This window comes from Dryobates pubescens, chromosome 33 (assembly GCF_014839835.1).
Source record: "Dryobates pubescens isolate bDryPub1 chromosome 33, bDryPub1.pri, whole genome shotgun sequence".
NCBI classification, from domain to species: Eukaryota; Metazoa; Chordata; class Aves; order Piciformes; family Picidae; genus Dryobates; species Dryobates pubescens.
This window is the reverse complement of record NC_071644.1, coordinates 9,678,818-9,698,871: the sequence shown is the minus strand read 5'-3', so window position 1 is coordinate 9,698,871 and position 20,054 is coordinate 9,678,818. Positions and strand designations below refer to the sequence as shown.

General features: G+C 50.0%; 1 protein-coding gene across 5 annotated transcripts in view; it reads right to left on the bottom strand.

The window, feature by feature from the left end:
- CAMTA1 (calmodulin binding transcription activator 1) overlaps nt 1-20,054 on the bottom strand; it is a 221,235-nt gene that overhangs the window by 52,140 nt on the left and 149,041 nt on the right. For all 5 annotated transcript variants that reach the window (XM_054175744.1, XM_054175740.1, XM_054175741.1 and 2 more), the window contains exon 7: nt 6,380-6,533. In XM_054175744.1, the coding sequence (XP_054031719.1) occupies nt 6,380-6,533 (154 nt within the window). The remainder of the gene's footprint in view (nt 1-6,379; nt 6,534-20,054) is intronic.

Genomic DNA, 20,054 nt, shown 5'->3' with positions numbered 1-20,054 from the left:
CAGGGTGCTTGGTGCTGTGGGTTAGTTGCTTGGGCGGAGTTGGATTGGTGATGGGTTGGATGCGATGATCTTGAAGGTCTCTTCCAACCTGGTTTATTCTATGTATTCTATGTATTCTATGTATTCTAAGTCTGAGCCAAGAAACAACAGACAGCTTTATAGCTGGATGCTCATAGCGCCATCCCTGTTCTTTCCAGGCCCTTCCAATGTAACAAAGTCCCTTTGTGGATCTATTGTGGTCCTTCTTCAGCTGATACTAAAGAGCTCCAGCTTCTGTCCACATGATGTGACTTTTCTTAGTGTTGTGCTCCCTGTATGTTACAAAGGTTATAAAATAAAATGCCAGCAAAGGGTGGCAGCTTGGGAAAGAAAAAAGAATGTCTGGCTTCCTAATGCAAATTATCCACTATCTTGGCACATCCAATATGCAGATTTTCTCTTGCCCCTTTAAAAGAAAAACTCTGTGAGCTGGTGAGTTGTTAGCACTGAATACCAAATACTATCAAGATGGCTTTTAACATGTCACGCTTGGCTTCCTGACACGTAGTGATTCAGCACAAAAGAGATTTCTATGGGCAAGAAAGCACATTATAAAAGGAAGACTAATATAAACCACACACACTCTTGCTGTTGCTTCGTGGTTCAAAAAGTGAAACCACTGTAGAACTACATTTGACTAAATGTAGTCATCATGTAGGAACACAAAAACAAAGGGGGAAAAAAAGATTGACGCTTAACAGAAATCCTGGGAAGTGTTTTGACCTGGATTGCTGTTCAGACTTCTCCTGCATTTCCTTATCATTTAAAATGAAAGCTGTAAACCACTCCAGCACTCAACAGTGATGCCATGAATGGGTCTAAAAGCTGCTGTGTTAAAGCAGCAACATCTTCCCTGCCGTGCATCTGCACAGGGTCTGCAGAACCAAGGTCGCGGAGCCACAAGGAATTAGGGAGATTTCCCTGTGTGCTTGGAGAAGTGAGGCTAGAGGAAGGACCATAATTCTGAGTGCTAGTGCTGCTCCAAGCAGAAATGCCTCCAACCTCCTTTTGTGAGCATGGGGTCACATTTTCTTCTCTTTTGAAGAAAAGACAACAAAAATGACCTTTTGATACTGGCCCAGTGGTTCCCTGTTCATTAGCACCATCAGGACCTTGACAATCATGAGCAAAGCAATGAAAAATGACCTAGGTTACCAGCAGAAAGGCAGCTGAGAAGCCACAGGAAACTCACATACAGAAAAATATTTGTCCAGTTGTTTTTACAACACTCTATTTCTGCCTTCTGCTGCTGGCACCCAGTCTTGCACATCTTCCTCCTCCCCATCACCCCAAGCCTGCCTTGCTAGCTCACCTTCACTCTAGACCCAACATCATCGATAGCTAAACCCCTGATCATTTCCCTCTCCGTGGATTCCTCTGTTCTAAGCAAAACTTGTCCCTGGAATACCTCCCACTTTTAAACCTCAGCCTTTCTGAATTCTCTTAGATGTTCCTCTTTGCCACTTTCCCCATTTTATGCTTCCTGACTGCACTCCAATGCTCTTGTTCTTGTGTTTCCCATATGTGTGCATGCACACCACACAATGAAGCCATTCCTCACACCCCATCTGCTGCTTCTCTCTGGCATTTTGACAAGAAAGGGCCTGTCCTCTTTTTTTGAGCAACAATGATGATATCTCCTATACAAAACAGGTGAGCAGGACAGATGACAAAGCTGGAATATTCTGAATAATCAGGTCAGGTTTCTGTTTGCCTCTGTGTGACCTATCTAAGCTTGCTGCACACCCTTGTGCCAGACCTCCTGACTGACACAAAACGCATTACAAAACCTGGAAGTGCTGGTCCCACCGCCTGCTGATGGGAAGGCAAAGCCCATCCTGCTTCCTGCATCCTGCTTTCTGCATCCTGCCCCATCAACTGCCAGGCTGTTTCCATGGCAATGGTCAACTGGAAATGGCAGCCTTGTCCCTTCCATTTTCACCATGTTGGTGTTGACAAAAGTAAAGGCCTTGTTCTGCTTTCTCAGTTTGGCTGGAGGAGATTTCCATCAGATTTATCCTTTTGTATCCAGACACCCACAAACAATTCAGCTTTGACTTTCCAGCCCTCTACACTTCTACTCATTATTGGTTATGAAGCAAAGATCTCCAGCGCCTCGCTGCTGGAGATGCAGGTGGAGATGATCACCTTCCACACTCACCCTGTCTTCATGGCACTTCCTGATCTCCACTGTTTGTGTAACGGCTCAGACAGATGCTTTGCACTCAGCCATTCTCTGAAGTCTTTCTTCCAGTAAGGGTTGCTCAGGTGCCATGAGATGCTTCATAGCGAGTGGAAAGTGCAGGTGGTTCAGCTGCACCCGGGACGCGGCTCACCTGAAGCTGCACGGAAGCTCCTGCGACTCCCGTTCACAGCTAACGCAGGTTCTGCTCACAGCCACCTGCGGCTCTGGGTTCCTCAAGACAAAAGGAAGGGAGCCCCTGCACCGCCTCCTCGGCTACCTGCAATGGGAACCTGCTCGCACTAGGTCCTGCCGGTGTCGGTGAACCGGGACAGAGCTGCCGGCGCGGGGTCGTGCCTGGCGCACGGCGCCCGGGGTCTGACCCGATTTCCCGGGCAGCTCGGGATCGTCTTCTGGAGCCTCGGTGGCGTAACTAGGGTGTGACGCGGCCCGCTGCAGACGGCATCAATCGAGCGCACGGGCCCGCGCCTCAGGCGGCCCCGCGGGAGCGCGCACGGCTCGGCCCCGGACTCGCAGCCGCATCACCGAGTCCCTCCCTGCCCGCGGCCAAGGACATCGTCACCCGTCGGGAACGGCACCGGCACCGGCCTCCTCCCCGCGCCGCCAGGTGGCACCAGCCGACCAGGAACGGGCGTTGGCGTCGGGGCCCGGGAGCGGCATGGGGGTAGCGGACCACGAGAGGCTCCTGCGCAGCCCCTGCACGCCCATCGCCGCTGTTTCGGTGAAGGGCTGGGGGCTCGAAGCGCCGGGGAGCAAACCCCTCCCGAGCAGCCATGCCGGAGTCCCACACCTCCGAGCTTCTGGTAGCCTCCAACCGCACGAGCTGGGCTGCTCTCCGCGGCCTCACCACAGGTCGTAGTGCGCGGTCCAAAGCCTCACCTGCTAATCTGTTCAGGGAAATCCCAAAGCAAGACTACAACAGGGCACAAAACGGGGGAAAGCCTGAAACTGACGCCAAATTGAGGTGCAATCTTTATACCAGGCATCCTGAAATGACTCACAGGTGTCCCAGACAAGGCTCCCACAGAGCTCTCCTGGATCCTTGCTGCTTGCTTTGCACAAGCATCCCCAAAGGTTGCATTCACACAGAAGCAACACAGGTGATGATCCTTTGGATTCAGACAACCAGTTAGGACATTGCTGACAGATTATCTCAAGCCTCCTATCAGCAGCAAGATGTTTCACTGGAGGCTTTACAGCCCTCCCTATGCTCCTTGACCATGCTTACAGTTCTGAGACAAGTGTTCCATCCCCTAGCCTGGGAGAGAGCAGACTCATCCTGCTGCAGAATGAGAGGGGTGTACCCAGCCCCTCCAGGCTCATCTGCTTTACTCTCAAGGACTGCCAGAACTGAGGGTTGACAAGCCAATAGTGATAGTCCAGACAGGACAATCAGGAGGCCATGGATGTCCCAGCATGAAGGCAGGTGACAGATATATCAGAATTAAACCAAAAATCCTAAGCCATGAAAACTGAAGCCAGGCTGATTGATTAATTATTCATGTGCTCAACTCAGTTGGAGATGTTGAAAATACTCCAAACCCCCAGAGTGTCTGCAGTGAATATTTACCTTTCGTGGATGTTCAGATGGGTTCATTTCAGTCTCTCAGTCAGTTCACAGACCAGCTTTGTCAGAAGAAATAAATGGTGTTCCAGAAAGCTCTCAGAGCTGCATGGCCACTCTGAGAAGGTATTTGTCATCTATAACCAGCAGCACGAGCACAGTTGCATCATTAGTTAAAAACCACCTCTGGAGCCAGTCAGAAAGCTCTGGGTCCACAGAGATCTCCTTCAAGACCAGGACAGGAGGAGCCTCCCCTCAGCAGATCAGATCTCAGAACACTGCTCAGCTCATGGGGGTGACAGTCTGGTGCCAGGAGCCAGTGCCTGTCCTGTTCAGCAGATAGCTGCTGAACACTTGCTGAAGCCTAGACTGACTTTGGAATGATGTGGTGGGGAAGAAGAAGAGGGAGCTGAGTGAATTGTGAATGCAAAAAAATGTGAGCAAACTCTCTGCTCACCCCAGTCAGTGTCTCTCTGTGTTCCAGGAAAAACAGTTTGATGCATTTGTCTGGCTCGGGCTCTCAGACCGATGCCTCTCTCCCTGCCAGCCATCTGCCACATCACTTTTAGTTCTCCAGGCACACATGGCCAGGAGAACATTCTCCCAGGCTTTGGCTGCCACACCATTGACTCTCCACTATCCCAGAGTCTGATACAAAAGCACCTGACTTCGGTCCAGGCTAAGCAGGACTTGAACAAACAGCACTTGTCCTCAGCGAGTCAAGAACTGGACTCTGTCACTAGCTTCTGACCAGGAGGTGGCATTTCCCCCAAAGGTAGTACTGGTATCAGTTTTTCCTCCTAATTCTGAATGATATCAATGGTCTGAAACTGGATGCAAAAACCTCACTGCAGGTCCAGTGTTCAGCCTCAGACCTCCATGCACACACTGTCTGGATCACCACTAACTTGTCTGAAAGGTGAAATTCTTATCAAAAACAGCAACCAAGAAAACAAAAGAATCAAAGAAAACCCTCACAGAGCTTCCAAGTTCAGAGGAATAAAACTGAATAAACTACAGCAGGGGACAAGCATCAGGGCAAATCCTCACCTCCCCAGGGACACCGTGCGCAGCGCTTGGGTTAAGTCATTGACAAATCTGCTTTAGGGCAGGAAGGTTTGGAAACGTGAGGCAATCAAACTGTGAAGCCTGTGAAAGAATGTGATTAATGCAAAAATGTGATGAAGCCAATGTGCTTGGCTCCAGAATTTCATGGCACACCCAACACTGGAAGCAAATCTGATGGCTTCTTGGCGAGCAGTGCCCCTCTGGGCTCCCCAGACACAGGTACCCACAGCCTCTTTGTTTTCTAGGTCTGATCAGAATCTGCAGCTTTTCTTTGTGCTCCATTGCTAAGGATGCCTTTGTCAGGATGTGTACCCATAAACAGAGACATGGCCTTGCATACATGCTCTGAATAATTGTGCAGAATCTCCCTCTTACCTCCTGAGACATAAAAGAGCCAAGTGTTATTAAATTTACAGTGACTTCCTTGCAGTTTTCACATAATTTTCTTGATGCACTGCAGCTTTTTTAACAGGCTGCCACTGCCTCTCCTGTTTAATGTTTAGGGTACTTGTCCAGTCTCAGCTACACCTTCAATATCTGGGTTTCTGTCTAAGGTTATTGGTCCCGTGGGCAATTTTCTCTTTAGCAAATGTGTCATTTTCTCCCTTCTCCTCTGCCTGGCGTCTGCTCTCCAGCTTAATGTGGGCCCAAAGAGCTTGGGAAGCAACAAAGGAGTGGTGCAAACTTGGACTGCCAACCTCACAGTCAGCGCAAGACTATCTTTGTCTGATGGTTTAGACAGCTCAGGATGTACTGCATGGCTGTGACCTCTATGTACAGAAAGCCAGGCATGCCAGCAGCGTCTGCCTGGGGCGTGGGTGAGGCAGAGGAGCAAACCTTGCACTTGACTTAGATACAAGATTTGGTACTGTGGCTCCTACAATTAATTTTCTCTTGCTTACAGACCCACATCATGCCTAAGCTTTCTTACACTGCAAAAAGATGTTTGTGGACACACTGGGACATGCTCCCCAAGGGAAGGCACACAGAAGATCTGTGATGGGACAGAAAACGCACTTGAGGTGTGCACAGAGAGTCCTGTGTCTGCAGAGCAAATGTCCTGACTGCTCTGCACACCTCAGCAGCTTTCTCTTCAGACTGCAGAGTATAGAACCAAACAATGCCCACCCTGAAGGATTCAGAGTCTGTCTGTAAGCAGCAGCAGCCCAGTCTGATCTGACACTCGACCACACAAACCTACCTGCCAGTGCTGCAAAGGCTCTTTGCAAGCCAGCAGGTGCCTATGAACAGCTCTTGAAAATCGAGACCATAGGCACAATTTTTTCCCAGTGTGTGGCAGGAATCCTTTCTGGGACAGTTTTGGCAGCTCTCATACCATAGAACCCAAAAGTGTTGAATGATGGGAAGAAAGTGCACGCAGATGCAAGCTGAGTCTCACAGTGACAAACACTCCTCCTTGGGGATGGTTTGTGGCAGTGGGAGGCATCATTCTGTAAATTAACCCTTCCCAAAGCAAAAGGGCAAATAAGCCTCCAGATACTCACACATGGGCTTGAGCTGGCCAATGAGTTCCTCTTTTGTCCACTTTGCCCATTCTTTCTTGTCTGTGTTTATTGAGCAGAGGATGGGGCCGCAGGGCTTCCCGCAGTCCTCGATGGCAGGGACATTCAGGTAGTGCACCAACACGATGTCTGGGTTCTGCAGGGAAAGCAGAGCACGAGTTATGACAATGGGCCTCTCCCCTGCTCATAATTAGATCCTGTAGGTACCAGATTTCCCCATGACCGGAGCTATTTCCTCTGAAGGAGGTGGCAAGAGAAAGGCACAACAGACTTGGTGGGCAGCTTCCCCCCATCCCGAGTGCCCTTTGCTTTTAACTCTCCCACTTGGGCACTCAGGGTGAAGCTTTTTCCCAACTCACACAACTCCAATGCTGACAGGAGGCCTGCAAGCAGCAATTGCCACAAGCAGCAGGCAGTTTGCTTTGGTTTAAGGGACCTGCACCTTCCGTGATCCAATGCTTTCATCCACTCTGGTGCACCAGAGACCATTTTCACCTGAGAACAGCCATGACAGCCACACTTCCCCTGCGGGGCAGGAAGAGGGAGCGAAGAGCCAAGAAGGCTCCCAAACAGCATCACAGAGTGCCCCAGGGACAGGCTCTCAGACAAGCCTCACAGCTCTTGCCTTCTGCAGACCTCCCAATGAAAACAGTGAGCCACAGCCCTTTGCAGAAGTGCTACAGCTGCTCCCCTGTCCCCCCAGCCCCCTGCGGTGGGGCTGAGCAGGGGCTGCCAGGCAGCTCTGACGCACTGCAGTGCCGTCCCATCGGCACGGAGCAGGAGCAGGAGCTGAGCAGCACGCTGTGAGAGAATGAATCACCTTTACAACACAACAGAAACTACTCCACTGCCTTCCCAACAGCGTCCCAGGGAGACTGTACAGCAGATCATAACGAGATTGAGGAGCTGATTTCTTTCCCTGAAGTCATTTCCTCCTAAGTTCACAAACTTTAATGACTGCTTTGGAATTATTTATAAAAATAAATAGGATAATGGTGTAATTAAAACTCTAATGTTTCATTAATGCTGTTAGAGGGAACACAAACCTCCATTCCTTTGCAAAGGTTGTGCTTCCGGAACCCCCGGAGGGCTGGAGCAGTATGTGGACACCCATGCCAAGGGAAGGCCAGCAGAAGGCAACTTCTGAGGGGCAGGACACAGCCCTGAGGCCAGGCAGGGTGTGCTGGGCAGCCACACCTGGATCCAGCCCAGGGCAAGGACAGGGCAGTGCTCACCACTGTGCCCTGTACATGGGGAGCATCCTGCACATCCCCAAGAGAAGGGGGCTGCTGATTGTGTCTCCCAGCTCCTCAAGGCTTGCCAAGGCAGTGCTGGCAGCCAAAAGGCCTTAACATGGTGCCCATGTAGAGCACCATGCCAAGCACAGCCCCACAGAGTGTGCCTTCCCCTATCTGCATCCCCTCGTATGCTGGTACCCAGCAGGGCTTCAGCAACCAGCTGTGCTCCTCCATCCATGAGAGAAGGACTCTTGTAAGTGAGGAACAGACACAAGCAGGAACTTGCATTTTTTTTTCACCTCCAATGATGAAAACTGCAAGCAAGGGATTATCAGCAAAGATTCTGTGAGATTACAGCATCAAGTCCTTGCAGCCCATGCTGAACAGTTGTACTGCACAGGGAAGAGGCAAGAAGATCTAGTAAGGAACTGCTAATGACTGATTTGAAAGTGCTAAAGCAAAGACAACTGTCAGCTCTTCTGCTGCTGGGATTCTCCTGGAGACAGACAGCTGGGCCCTCTGTGTTCAAGTTCCACACACCCAAACCCTTCCATTTCAGAGGACACTTCTGCCCTGGATGAGAGACAGCCAGAGAAGGACACTTTCAAACACTGCATTCTCTCCTTCCACCCCACAGTGGGTCACCCCATGGTGACCCCTGAGGTCACCATGCAAAACAGAGCCATGTTTTCCCTTCCTGTTTTACCCTTTAAAAGTGACAGAGGTGACAGCTGGGGCTCCTGGGCCAGCTTCCAGCACAGGGGACTTGAGGGGGAAATGGAGGGGAGGCCCAAAATGTTCTGTTCCTTGGAAAAGATTCAGGTAATACCAATGATTACCTGTACAGCCAGAGTCCCCACCAGCTAAGGCAACATAATTAGTGGTTTAAATGATGAAGTAGTAACAAGTAACGTGCTTCAGAGAGTTTGTGTAAAGACACCTCTTGCTTTCAGAGAGGGTTCCAAGAGGAGAGCAGGGACAGACAGTCACTTGGCTGCCCTGCAGAGCTGTGCCTGTCACAACCTGAGGATGCTCCTTGGTCACCAGCAAAGTCAGGAGGATGGAACTTCCTGGCTTCACTGGACCTTAGCAGCAGATTTGGTCTAAGCTTTATACTTTTTATATATAAAAGGATATAAAATAAACACAAACCCAACAGGTCTGTTCCTTATGCCTACATCTAAAAGTTGACCACAGGCTAGCAACCCTCCTGAACACCAACATACCCAACAACCTGAGATGTGCTGCCACAAATGAAGAGGACAAAGGTGTTTGGGGAAATGCTAAATCCACAGGGAATCGCTGCTTCTCTGGGGAGACCTGCCAGCAGAACAGGAGAAAGGGGAAAGACTGGAAGCAAATTTACAGCTGGGCAGTGGACATGCCATGGCAGCAGCCCTTCCCCTGGGCAGCAAAAAGTCCTACAGGAAGCTCTGGGCCGTGCTGCAGATGGCTCTGGAAATGCCCATTGTAAAGCCACCGGAAAGTCAGTGCCCGGAGCCCCTGCAGAGCTACTCCACTGCCCAGGTGTCCCAGTCAGAGTTACTGCCCTCTGCCCCCGTCCCAGGCAAGGCTCCTCCTCACACTACATTGAGTCCACCTCCTCAGCAGCCCCCTGAGGGTGGAGAAGAAATTTGTTCCACTGCCCCTGTAGGTGCTGTAGGATAAGCAGGAAATGGCACAAGAAGCAGTTAAAGAAAAAAGCCCAGCACAAAAAGCTGTTGGTTTTGATAAAGAAAAATGCAGCTGCAACATCTATCTGACTCTTGTTTGCAGCTTCATCAGCACTAAGTGGTCAATAAATCAGACTGGCATGGTGTTACATTTCTTCCATGGCTTAACCATTAATCTCATGAAAAATGAAGGAGAAAAACTGTGTGGTAGTGAACTTGTATACACCACCCAGAAAGTGATAATGGCAGTAATGGTGCTGCAGACCTGCCCCCAGCACAGCTGCTGGCACAGCGCTGCAGCTATCTACAGCAGCCAGGTAAAGCAGCTCTGGCTCCTCCACAGCAGCAGAAACAGAGCTGAGAGGGCTGCTCCTGCTCCCCTCCTGACAGCTGGGGAGGGCAGAAACACAAAGAGCAGCAGTGCCTGGGAAGGGCCCAGTGCTCAGAGGAGGGGTCCCTGGACCCCACCAGTGCCCAGGCTGGAGGGGCTGGGAAGGAAACCTCCTCCCATCTCAGTGACCACCTTCCGCTACCCAAAGTCAGCCCTGGTGAGGGCATGATGCAGAATAACCACAGAACCCCTCTCTTCCTGCTGTGCCCATCCAAAAGCAGGCTTTTTTTGTTCTGTTCCTTTTTGCTCAAAAGCCATTTCAGGCCAGCTCTCAGCTGCTCATCAATGGCAAGCAGCTCAAGGCTACATCTCACTGGCAGGGGCTTCCAAATCACTGATGACCACAGCTGAAGATGTTTTATTTGGAAAAATGCCTCTCTGGTAAAAGTTTTGCATATGTACTCCCTGCTGGAAGGATGAAAAAGAGTAAATCATCCTCAGGAATAATGAGCATGGATAGATGTGGTCCCAGCCACCCTACAAGGAAACAGCTCCCAAATGCAGCCCTGGGCCTCAGCAGCAGCAGCCATCAGCTCTGCTCTGCTGTACAGCCTGGACCAGGTGCTGCTGGGCACCTGAATTAGTGCTTTATGTTGAACTTGCAAAGTGTTATGAATTATTGAAAACATGGAAGGTGACACCAGCCTTTCCCAGCCCTAATGGCTAAACCACAAAGCAAAAGGGCAGGAGGAGCAGAGGACTGTGGCAGGAGGACACAGAGGCAGCTCCTGCCCACACCCCTCCATGTTCACCCCGAGGTTTTAAAGGGGCTTGTTCTGTTCTGACAGCTCCTCACTCACCAGGGGCACTCTGTATGCCTCAAACCACACAGAAGGGTGTGAAGCAATGCGGGCTGGCCAGGTTAACACCCAACATGATCACTCTGAAGAGATAACTCAGAAAGGGTCCTGCAGTGCCCAGGGGCGGCATCTGTGTCACCTGCAGAGTGGTTCAACACAAAGCAAGGAAGGAGACCAATCCCAGCCACGTGGAGCTGTGGATGATAGAAACTTCTGCTGCTTGTAGCAGTGTCTGTCTACAGACAGTTTGAGAGTGGAACCTGGAGTACCTGAAGGGCAAGACGCAAATACCCAACACAGAAACAAAGGGACTAAATGCCAGCTTCAAACAAGAACACTGATGGGAATCCCAGGAGTTTCTTTATCTTGAACTAATCTCTAACTGAGGTCATGCTACAGAAGGCAGCCTTGTGCCTGATGCATTAGAATCCTTCACACTAAGAGTGAAACCCTGACTTTAACTTAAGGCAATGGGCTGTGCATTTATCGTGAGCTGGGCAGGTTTGGTCAGGGAGAACAAGCCTGTAGCAGAGCCCTGGCACTGGAGAGGTGATGCACCAGAGCACCCCTAAAGGAGGCACACCCCATAAAGAAGCAAAGTCCTGTCCAAGAAAGAGTCAGGAGACACTTGAATAAGCTTTCTTTGTAGGAGAGCCTGGCAGCAGCCTCTGAGGTTAGGAACAGCACCATGGGCCAGGCTGGTCATAATCAGGCAGCATTTAAATAACGTAAACAGCAAAGTAAGAGAGTCATAAGATAGAACAAATACCAAACACAATCCTAACCATCATCAGATGTGATCTATTTGAAGGTATTTAATATCCAGAGAGCTGCATCTGAACACTCTTGGGGATGATGTTTAACATGCACCTTGAAAGCTACAGAGAAATGCAGCACCATGATTCCTGGCCTCCAAAGTTCCCCTAAGACATTGATCTTGAGCTGTTCTTATCTTTCACAGCAATGTCTCTTGTGCCAGTGAAAGGTACAACAGAAGGACAACAGCACACAACCAGAGGTGTGCAGGACATAAAACAGAAGGCACTTCTCTCTCTCACACAGGTATTACTCTTCCAGACAATGGAAATTTCTTTTCATCTGTATCACTGCTCCCAGTTGGAGCTTTAACTTACACAGGCAGCTGACAGGGACAAGATAATTCTGCCAGGAGCTGGGACTGCTTTTGTTTGTCTAGAAACACCCAGTGGAGCTGGAGGTGCTGACACAGAATTCCTGTGTCCTGGTGCCCAGGGATAGAAATGTGGCAGGGAAGTCTGTGCTGCTTTTTGCTCCACAGAGAAGAACCCACTGCAGACCACAAGAGTGTTCTTCTGGGAAGGGCCAAGGAGACCCAAGCTCTTGGCACCCAAAGGCTCATGGCATTGGCCATATCCTCTCCATGGGGCACTTAACATCCCCACAGTGCAGCTCAGGGTCAGCACAGGAGCCTGCAATGGATTTGCTTCAAAGGGCTCTAGACTTCAAACCACAGAGCAAGGCAGAGGAGCTAAAGGAGCAAAAGCTGCTCCTGCCTCCTTCAACACCGTGGTTTTCCCTGCTTTCTGCTCAATCCTTTGTACATCTGGATTCTTGAAAGACCATCCTGAGACTTCAGTGGCTGGTCACAGGAGGTGCCTGGGCAGCTTTCCAAATATCTCACAGAGTCTGCTAACCAACAGCCAAAGGTGCACCCCAGGACTGCTCAGCTCAACACAACACACAGGTCCCTCCAGGGTAGAACAAAGCAAACACTTGATACCCATCATCAGGGAGGAATCTCACCATCCCCCAAGCCGCAGAAGCAGAGCAGCTGCATTAGCTCAAAACTACACTGGGCAGCCACAGACAGACAGACAAAGCCCTAATACACGAGACTCTCCCAGTGCAAACATCGAGGTACAGGACTGGGTGCAACATGCCAGCCCCTGCAGACTGCTACTCGGCACAAGATTTGCTGCTGCATTCAGATTACTTTTCCCTAGCAAGTGTGAGGCAGAGATCCCTCAGCTGACATTTGTGAGGACTTTTCATTTCCTCCATGCTGAAGCACAGCATCTCCTCTCTGTTCTCCCCACAACCTTGACATGGGGATTGTGTCATTGCATTTCAAATGGGCTCAGGCAGAGCGACACTCACAACACTCCCATCCTCACCCCTTCCAGAAATGCCAGCACTATAAAGCATGCCCCAAGTGACTTCTCTCCTTTCCCAGCTCACCCAAGCCAGGGATGCAACAATAGCTGGTCTGAAAAAAGAAATTTTCATTTCAAAGCTCCACTGACATTCACCAAGAGCTTTCAAAGTTTGCATCAACAGAATCCATTGCTTCGAACTCTGGTTGGAATGCAGATGGTGCAAGTTTCCCCTCTCATGTGCTGATGGCCTAGTTTGCCTCAGAAACACTATTGACTTTTAAATATTAATGCACTTCTGTGAATTTCAGTTCAGTCTGTACCTGAAGATGCCTCCCTGGTTTTTTTAATTGGTGTTGCTGTAGGCAGGCCAAGCACTGGAAGCTGACCTTTCCAAATGCCAGCCGAGAGCATCCCAGCAGAAGGTACCCAGAGCTGGCGATACACTGTCCCTGGGGGCTGCTCCCAGGGCCTCAATGGGCTCCAAGCTACTCCTGTATGCATGCAAATGTGCTACAGTCATCTGGAAGCTGGTCACCCCTCAGAACCCCTGTAAGCTCCCCATGGCAGCAGCATGCAGAAATGGAGGATGAAGCAATAAGGATGCATCCAAGGGTTTGCACACATGAGATGGAGACCAGAAGCTTGGCCCCTTCAGAGGTCCTGCATGCTCCCTGCCCCACACAACCAACCCACCCACCAAAAAGAGAAGGAGATTGCTACAGTGCTGACAGCAGCTCCTGCAGCATCCCAGGGGCTGGAGTGGTGCTAAGCAGCTGACCCTGCCTGGTTCTTTCATGGCTTCCCATGGCCAGTGGCCACACACAGACAGGAGGATGTGGGTGGGACCCTCCACCATCGCTTGCTGGCATGACAGACTCGTCACACAGCTGTGCCCTGCTGTGATGGAGCTGTTACTGCCCCATGAGGGGCAAGTCTCTGGCCAGTCTGCTGGGGACATGCTGTCCCTCACAGCCTGTGTCACCTCTTTCCAACCAGCACAGTGTGCTCCTCAGCTCTGGCCCCTTCCCATCGGTCTGGGCAGCACAGCAAGAGCAGACATGGGGCTCCAGCTGCCTGGAAATGATGTGAGCATGATCTCGATGCCTGCCTGGAGGAACAGATGATAAACACAATGTAATGTTCCAGGCAGCCTATATGGTACAGGGTAAGCCAGCAAGTCCTTTTTATTTTGACTTTTTGCTGTTGCTCTGAGGGCTTTGTCATTTATAGCTTCTTTAAATTTGTTACTTTTGATATCAGTGGCTGGTAATACAATTCCCAGAGGAAAAACATCAATAACTTTCAAAGAACTTTCATAATGTTGACTTTGATAGTCTTGCAACACTTTTGTTCCTGTGGCATAATCCTTATGACACTGCTGTACAGCACACAGGTTCCCTGCTGTAGGCTTTGCTGTGCCTAGATAACCTTCACAGTGCCAGGGAATCCCAACTTCTTCTCCTCCAGTATGCATTTTGGAGCCCACCTTCACTTTGTGTTGCATCTGAGGGCTCACAGAGATGCAAGAGTCAAAATAAAAGATGCACAGGGAGTCCAGCAACAGCAGGGCTGTTCCCAGAGACAGAGATGGCACATCCCTGGTACCTGCCCATGTCAAAGCTGGCAGGACTTCTCCATTCCCATTCAGTTGCCAGCTCTCCCTGGCAGGGTGTCCTAAAAAGGACTCGCAGCAGCCAGCTGGGAACTGACGCAGCACTTTAGACTGGAAACATCAAATCCTAAGGCAAAAAAGTATCAGACTTGAATTTCTTCTGAATTGCAAGTACAAGATTAGACACCCCTCTTTCTTCTTCATCATCACTCAGAATCTTCAAATTTCCCCAGACAGAGAAGATTAACAAACAGATTAGCATCTAAGAGCTCCTGCTGTAAGCCGTGTTAGGCTGAACGCAGTTCTCCAGGCCTCCTGGATATATTTCTAGACTCCCAAGTGGATGCTTTGAAATCTTAAAAGGAAATGTGAACCCTACCAGTGCTGCTGTGCAGCTCAGAGTGGCTTCTCTGACCTACTGGTGAGAGCAAAGGTATCTCCTATCAGCCCTTTCTGAGGACTCCGAGTCCTTTCTAGCTGTGTAGGTTCCCTGGTTATGAAGATCTTCTCATACAGCAGAGTCTGTTTCTCTGTTCCACGTAAGACAGAAAACAGAACCAGTCCCAGGGTGGACAAAAAGCCCTGGTTAGTGCTGATAACACTGAATTTAAAGCAGGACACATGCGCCTCTGCCTCCTTTTTGCCCAGAATCAGGTCTCTCTTTCCCTGGTGTCTCTTTCACACACTGAGAGAAGAGGATGGTAAACTGGAGAGCGAGCCCCAAGCTGCCCATTGCCAGTGATGAACAGAAGGGATGCTGCAACCTGGCTAAAGTCCCCACACCTCAAAGCCACCAGACAGAAGCAGCCCTGTGGTTTCTGAGCAGCTGACAGCATGGTGTTGGTTAAGCAGAAGGGGAGTCCCTGGGCTCAGGTTGAGTGGTGGCAGACGCCAACACTGCGTCCAATTAAAATTTTAAGTAATAAGAGCAAATTTATCAGGTGACCATCTGGAGATGTGGCACATGGGAGTCCCCAACTCCTTGGGAGCTGTGGCTGCACCTCACCTCATCCCTTTGGACTTCTCCCCGATCTTCATTTCACAGAATGCTCCAACAGCAGCAGTGGAGTTTGGGCAATGCCTCCTGAACAATATAACAGAGCAATGAATTTGCTGTTACAGGCAGAAATTACTTTTTTTTGGTGTAAGATTTACTCCTCCAAAGTGCCTGTGAAGTGGAGATAGTTTATAAATGGAGTGCTGCTGCCTGTGGTGCACACTCACATTAGCAGGAGGAAAGAACAGACAATGCCAACAACACTGCACACTTCAGAGCATGAAGAGGCAGGGAAGCTGCTGCATCTCGACAGCAGACACAGCCTGTTACACATGGCAAGTCATTACTCATTTTACCCATCAGCTGCTTGACCCAGCTACCTACACTGCTGTCTTCTGAGACATCCCAAAAAAGCAGCAGTAGTCGGAACATCCAGTGCCAGACATGGGAATAATTAAAGTTTAACAGGAGCACTTTCAAGCTGGCAAATGTAGGGAAAGCAAGTGCAGATCAAACGGGGTCTGCAGCTTAGGCACCGATGCATCTCAAGCAGCACCTGAGAAATAGGTAACTGAGGAATGAGCAGCTTACAGAAAGAGTCCTTGAAATCCCAGGAACAGCAATGCTCTGCACCATCCAGGCTCACAGTGCTCAGAGCACTTCTGATTTTACTGCTTTTTTGGTTTTTTTCTTGGCTGCCCAGAAGATGAAAGAGACCTTTGTCTTCCTGTCTATTAACAAGTGACAGACCAGATGTTCTTCAGCTTGGCTATCTCAGATCTTGAGCCTCATCAGCCAGTTTCTCACACATAAGCACAACCCCTTCAATACTACAAAGAATTACTAGTATTATTAATTAGTATTAATAGCTAGAAATACCTCCCTTGCAAGTGTGGGACACGGAGGGGAAAGACAGAGAAGTTGTCTTGGTAGCATGGTGTGCCTTGAGCAAATCTGCAGTGCTGCACTTGGACAGGAAACACCAACCTTTAGCACGTTAGCATTTGGCCATCTCTTCACAGCTTTTCTGCCTTTTGGAGCCAAAAACCCTGCCCAGATGCCTCCTGTTTGCTGCCAGACACAAGGGTGTTCACACCACAGATCAGCACTCTTCAGTGCTGCCAGAAGGGAGGTTTGGTGCTGACTCAGCAGCAGCATGATTTGGGGGGACTGCAGTCATGTCTCCTTGCAAACAGCTTCACAGGAAAAATGTTCATCTTGGCAGAAGATACAGGAGCCGTGGCTGCTTTCCCTCAGCCAGCAGGAACACTTCTCCTGCCATCAGGAGTGCTTCTGTCACCTGCCATGGCTACAGCGCCAGAACCAGCTACAGCAGGAATTCAGGTCCCTGGGATTCCCCACGTTGCTGCCTGCTCCTTCTCAGAAAGCCACACATATGAAGCAGCAGATGCTCTGCACAGAAGCAACAGCTCTCACCTTGCCTGCCAGGACCATAACACCAGCAGCTGGTACCCACCACCCATCTGAAGTGGCTGCTCTGGCACCATCCTGTCTGTGGTGCCTGCGCAGCCACAGAGCAAGTGGCAGAGCGGCAGAGGGGATTCTGCTCTGTTCACACAGCAGAAGCTGATTCTGGGCTTACTAAACCCTGGGACTGGGGAAGTGGCAGCACCCATGCCAGAATGACTGAAGAAGCTGTGACACCAAAGCATGAGGGAGACCATGTCCTGCTCTGCCAGGCTGAAGTGGGGCAGGTGAGGTCTGTGCATCGCCACAGTCGTGCGATGTGGGGATGGGAAAAAGAGCAGACCCCAGAACTTGAAGGCAAGTCCTCAGCAATACCACAGAGTCCCTGCTCTGTTCACTGTGTCACCAAGTCACTCTTATAGATAGAGACACGAGGGAAAAATGAAATCTGAAGAGCACTGTCAACTTGAATGATTTTCCAGGTTCTTGTCACTAAACAACCATCATCCCTCAGAGCACGAGAAAGGCAATAAACCAAATAGAACTAATAAAGGAAAGCTGTGTGGAGCTTGACAGATCTGGCTGCCCCTGGCATGTGACAGCCTGTTTGACCGAGCAGGCAAATCGGAGCCGCTGCAGCCCTGTCCACAGGATGAGTGAGACCCTGACCAAACCAGCACCAGCTCCGGGGCTTACTGCTGTAAAGTTCTACTACAACATGTCCATTTTGAAAACTCATTCAGAAGGTTTTGCAGATCTCTGCAGCTGATCTAACAGCTGCTCACTGCCTGCTGGTGACTCCTCACCTCAGCTGAGCATCAGAGCAGGGACTTAGCCTGCTCCCTCCCGCCAGGCACTTCTCACAGCTGCTGAAGCCATGCACCCCAACTCGCTGAGATCATTTATCCACAGATGGGAATCCCTCAATCTTCATTCGTAACTGGACTCAGGAAGCCAGCCCAGGACTGCTCCCCATTACCTGCATTTCTCTGACAGCCCACCAGGAGCTTTGCTGCTCTCCAGAAGCTGGAAGCCTTCAAGCTGTGCGGCCAGAGGACTGCAAACGGTTTGCAGTGAGATTGTTCCTAAATCCACAAACCTGTTAACATTTCCCCTGTGCACTCACTGAATGGAGGCGGCTCTGAAGTCACTTATTTACCAATAAATTACCATGGTCTGTTTTAATTGATCTGAACTTTACAAGGTGGGAGCTGCACTTCTCCAGAACTGCACTTTCTGAAGGACAAAACCAGCAAATCAATCACTCATGGAGCTTCAATCTCCAGAATGCTCCTTGCTCTGAATGGCTGAAATGAAGAACAACACTGCCACGACTCTCTCATGGTCCAGCCCTGAGCCTGTCTCGTGAACCTCACAAGACTTGGAGGACTATTCTGTGCCAAGGGCCGCAGCCATGAGGCTGGACACCGGAGGTGCCTGCTCTGGCTGCACAATTCCTGAACCATATTCACAAGACTTCCCATAGGGATCTGAGAGATGGAGACCATGCAGAGTGAAATAGTTTCAGGATTTCATTTGGTATAAGCTCAGCCAAATAAAAAGATGCAGAGGTCCTTATAAGCACCCAGAGCTTGCTCACTCCTTCCTGTCCAAATAATGGCAGGCTCCAGAAGCAGCAAAGCAGCAAATCCAGCCCCAGCAAGGGGCATCACCACCTTCTAGAAAGACATTTTCTAGTCAAATTGGTTGGGGGGAGGGGGTCCAGAGGAAATATTCAGTTTATGAGTAGAGTACAAATGGCACCCTTCAAAGTAACAGTTTTAGGCACACATTAGCTCTCCATCCTCACTGCTGCTGCTGGGGCTAATCACCACCCCACATCAGTGTTTGGGCTGAACCTGACATTGGAAATCACATAATTATACTGATTGATTTTGCTGAAAGCATGCAGTGTTTGCTCTAGAAATGCAAACATAAGGTGAAAGGGTGATACCAATAAAGCTGACTGCTGCTCAGGAAGAGAGGCTCAGGTGCTAACAACATCTGAGTGGCTGCATTTGCTAAGAGCTGTCCCAGTTCCCACATCTGCCTACTCATTCCTACAGAAAAAAACAACAGAGGAAAACTGGTGGCTATGACTCAGGAGCATAGCTGCAACCCAAAGGCATCCAATTATTTATACATACATCATGAAGCAGAGCAACAGAAAAGGACTGCTTGGAACAGCAGCAGGCCTACAGATCACCTGCAGGTTAAAGTGCCCACTGTGGCCAAAGGAAGAGGTGCTTCAACCAGGGGAGTCTTGGCAGAGGGAGGTAAAGAGAGGCAGCATGGAGAGAGGGAGCACCAGGTGTTGTTCTGGGAGTGAATTATTCAACAGCTAGTAGAGAAATACAAGAGGCAAGCAAGAGGAAAAAACCCTAAAACGAGGAGTCCCTCCATAGCCATCCTTGTGCAACATCAGCCTTGCAGAAGCTCTGCAAACGTGCCTGTCACAGCACCCCAGATATGATTTCTACAGGGGTTAGTAGGGGCAGAGCATCAGCAACAAAGTAATTGCACAGAAGAAACCAGAACTACACTGCCCCTGAACTGGAGTGTTTCTCTTAGCTGCATCTTGCTGCCTAATGCCTGAAGAGCCACTGGCAGCAAACTGCTTGGGTTGCAGCTCCAGAGTGTTCTTTTCCAAACCTTGCCTGTCTCCAGGTGCATGGCACAAGCAGCACATCCCTGGGTTTTGCTGTACACCTAAAGCTCTTCATTACCCAGAACTAGCACTCACAGAGCCCACAAATGGCCACAAGTGTCCCTCCTGTGCCCTGCCTCAGGGCAGCAGCTCAGGTTCTTTGGGCACATTGACTGTGGGCACAAAATCACCCTACAGCAAATCACCTGCACCACACAGAGCAGCAGCACAGCTCCCACCCAGCACAGCACTGTCCAGGGACCTTCCAAACATTCTCTCAGGAAGGAACATTGCCTTGGGCAGCAGCACTCAGACCAGAGGCTGTGTTCTGGTTCCCCACAGAGCATCTCTGCAGCAGACAGCTCCTGGTCAGGAGAGCCCAGGGTTTACTCCACGCTAGCACAGAGCCTCAAGATAAATGGAAAGGAAAGGCAAACACAAAGCTACACCTGAGTAAGTAACATTAAGTCTGACGTGGGGAAGCTGTGATGCATTACTCACCCTGGTAAGTTTAATGTATAATTTAGAAAGATATCAACAGAATGGGAGGGAAGCTCTCAAGCAGCTCTGAAGGGCCTTCAGCTCAGGCACTGCATGCAGTTCATGGTCAGGGAAAGCTGCTTGCCCCGTGGCAGAAGCCCACCCCTCCCCCAGGGATTTGATGTAGGTGTATCTCAGCCCTTCAGAAGGAACTCTTTCCTTTTCATGGGCTAGAACCAGGCTTTATATGAGCCTC